Source organism: Clupea harengus, unplaced genomic scaffold (assembly GCF_900700415.2).
Source record: "Clupea harengus unplaced genomic scaffold, Ch_v2.0.2, whole genome shotgun sequence".
Lineage (NCBI taxonomy): Eukaryota > Metazoa > Chordata > Actinopteri > Clupeiformes > Clupeidae > Clupea > Clupea harengus.
In genome coordinates, this window is record NW_024879570.1 from 193,634 (window position 1) to 197,089 (window position 3,456).

Genomic DNA, 3,456 nt, shown 5'->3' on the forward strand with positions numbered 1-3,456 from the left:
CAAATCACTCAATTTTAATAATAAAGAGGGAAATTTGCAACTTTCACTTGCTTCCGCAATTTCCTCGCAACAAACACCTAAAAAACACAGCAACTTTCATCGGAATTGTTTGGAAAATCTCCAGCGAAATCGGGAATTTAAGGCCGCAACTATCTCAAAAATGGCCTGCAAAATCCTTTCCATGAGAAAAGCATGTGAATTCACTGATAGCAACTCAGTATTAGGTCTTGTGATACTCACTCAAGTTTTTCCAGTTTGCAGTTGGGATCCTCCAGAAGAGAAGAAAGATGCTTCACTCCTGAGTGTCCTGCTTCATTCCTACTCAGCTGCAGCTCTCTCATGTGTGAAGCATTTGATCTCAGTGCTGATGCAAGAGAACTGAAGCCTTCCTCTGTAATACTGCAGTATGACAGGCTGTAGAGAGGAAAAAACATATTTAATCTCAGTTTACTGTTAGCATATCCATTTATAATAACACTTAGACAACACTAACCACAGTAGACAATGACTTAATAGTCATCATTTCAGGAGTTTTTTGGTGTAAATATACGTATATATGACACTAAACATTTTATTTCCATCTAAGCATTTGTATTTGCTTATCTGTACTTGATATTAGTTTGGTAAACTGAGAAAACTGAGACAAAATTTGAAAAAGTGTATAAGAAATTCTGTCTGTCTGTCTGTAATAATGGATACATTTTATCAAGAAATGAAAATGTACAAGTTATCCCACAAAACTCATTACTAGGGAATATTGAATAATCTGAAAGTCTTACTTGAGTGTTTCCAGTGCACAGTTTGGGTTCTCCAGTCCGTTAGAGAGTTCTTGGACCCCAATATCTCCAATACTGTTGTCACTGAGATCCACATTTTTCATCTTTGAAGACGCTTTGCTGAGGATACATGCCAGTGATGTACAGCTCCTTTCAGTGAGCCTACAGCTATTGAGCCTTAAGGGGAACAGCCACCAGTGATGATAAACTCAATGAAAAGGACACTGCTGCTGTATGTATATTAGTGTTGTGCTTCTAAACCAATAAAACAATCAGACAAAATGTTTCTTCACATATCAAAATGGATACTCTCTTAATCAAGGGAGGAGTTGTGAACAACTGCGAGCTCAAGACGTAAGGTTGTCAGGGCAACATTAATAGGAAAACTTGATAAAATGCCCATTTCATTCAAACTTAGTCACATTATACCCTATGCCAATAGTGAGATAATCCACCCCCTCTAGAAAATCAATTCTTTATTTGCATTAGAATATTTTATATGTATTACAAGTGTTTCCAGTCAGAGTGTATTATTCGAAAAGTCAAATTGTACATTCAAAAGTTGGATGGAAACACAGCTAGAGTCATTACCTCCTCCCATCCTGAGAATACACATTGCCATCATACTTACTGAGCCTTTTGAGATTCCTCCACTACTGGTTGTAGCCTTAGAAGACATTCATCAGATCTGATGTACTTCTTCAAGTCAAACACATCCAGCTTCTGTTCTGATGTCAGCAGCACAAACACAAAAGCTGACCACTGGGCAGGTGAGAGTTCAGCTTCAGAAAGTGTCCCAGCACTCAGCAACCTCTGGACTTCTTCCACTAAGGAGTGATCATTGAGTTCATTCAGACAGTAGAAGAGGTTGATGACCCTTTCTGATGAAGGAACCTCCCTGATCTTTTCCTTAATGTAACTGATTGTTTCTTCATTGCCCATCTTATTTTGTCCTCTCTGTAGTAGGCCATGCAGGAGAGTCTGGGTAGACTCCAGAGAGAGGCCAAGAAGGAAACGGAGGAATAGGTCAAAGCGTCCATCTTCATGCTCCAAAGTTTTGTCCACAGCACTCTTGTGTAAGGTGATCATGTATTTGTGCACTGATCTCATTTTCGGAAGCTTAAAGACTTTTCTGAGGGCTTGCTTTGGAGAAATGAGGTCTTTCCTTTTCATTATTAACATCAGAAGCACATACAAAGCTGCAAGATACTCCTGGACACTTAAATGCACGAAGCAGAACACCTTTCCTTGATAAAGCCCTGATTCTTCTCGAAAGATCTGGGAGCAGATGCCAGAGCATACTGCTGCCTCTCTGACATCAATGCCACACTCTTTTAGGTCTTCTTCATAAAAAATCAGATTACCCTTCTCTAACTGTTCATATGCCAACTTTCCAAGACCAAGGATAACTTTCTGGTTCCACTGTGGATCAAGGTCATGCTCATTTTCAAACTTTAGGCTCCTCTGTTTAGTTTGAAAAATGAGGAAATAGGTATACATCTCTGTCAAAGTCTTTGGAATCTGTCCACCTCCTGAAGAGCCAAGAATTACTCCAAGAACAGTAGCAGCAATCCAGCAGAACACTGGTATGTGGCACATAATGTGGAGACTCCTTGATAATTTGACGTGAGAGATGACTCTGCTGGCAAGATTCTGATCACTGATCCTCTTCCTGAAGTACTCCTCCTTCTGTTGGTCATTGAACCCTTGTACCTCTGTGACCCGGTCAACAAACTCAGGCGGGATTTGATTGGCTGCTGCTGGTCGAGAGGTAATCCAAAGTAAAGCAGAGGGGAGCAGGTTACCCTTGATGACATTTGTCAGGAGAACGTCCAATGAGGTAATCTCTGTCACATCAGTCAAACTTTCATTTTTCTGAAAGTCTAGTTGGAGTCGACATTCATCCAGACCATCCAAGATGAACAACACTTTGTTCTTCCCTTGGCCAAGAAAGGTTAAGTGCTTTATTTCTGTGAAAAAGTGGTGGAGGAGATTCATCAAAGAGTGTTGTTCTGTTTTCATGAGGTTGAGCTCCCTAAAAAGAAGTGGAAATATAAAGTGAATATCTTTGTTTTCTTTCCCCTCTGCCCAGTCCAGGATGAACTTCTGAACTGAGACAGTTTTACCAATACCAGCAACTCCTTTTGTGACAACACTTCTGATTGGTTTGACTTGGCCGGGTAAGAGTTTAAAGATGTCACTGCATTTGATTGATTTCTCCTGTCCATCTGCTCTCATGGATCTTGACTCAATCTGTCTGACTTCATGCTCTTCATTTACTTTTCCACTTCCTCCCTCTGTGATGTAGACCTCTGTGTAGATCTTTTCTAGAAGATCAGAGCTTCCTTGCTTGGGTATTCCTTCGAAAACACTCTGGTACTTGCTCTTGAGATTTCTTTTGAGCTCAGTCTGACAAACTATGTCCATCTCATCTATTTCAAAAAATCAAAATAAAACATAATAATGTTTTGCAAGCCACTGACACTGAGGACAAACAATAGCTGTTTTTTGTAATCTAGCTAATTGATACAAATGTAAATAAAGGAAGAATTCTTACTTTCTCGCAGTTTGTCAGCGAGATCTTGCTGCTCCATATTGCTAAGGAAGTGCAGTGCCATATTCAGAGCCGCTTCTCTGGCATCATTCTCTTCATCTTTACTCTCAATGTTTTCTTGGTAAT

The 3,456-nt window shown here is 39.9% G+C and overlaps 1 protein-coding gene across 1 annotated transcript; it reads right to left on the reverse strand.

Annotated features, from left to right (window-relative positions):
- Positions 1–1,323: 1,323 nt before the first annotated feature.
- On the reverse strand, positions 1,324–3,227 carry LOC122128959 (protein NLRC3-like). The gene has a single exon (XM_042704014.1). It carries the CDS (start codon positions 3,201–3,203, stop codon positions 1,404–1,406), a length of 1,800 nt encoding a protein of 599 aa, XP_042559948.1. The 5' UTR covers positions 3,204–3,227; the 3' UTR covers positions 1,324–1,403.
- Positions 3,228–3,456: the final 229 nt, after the last annotated feature.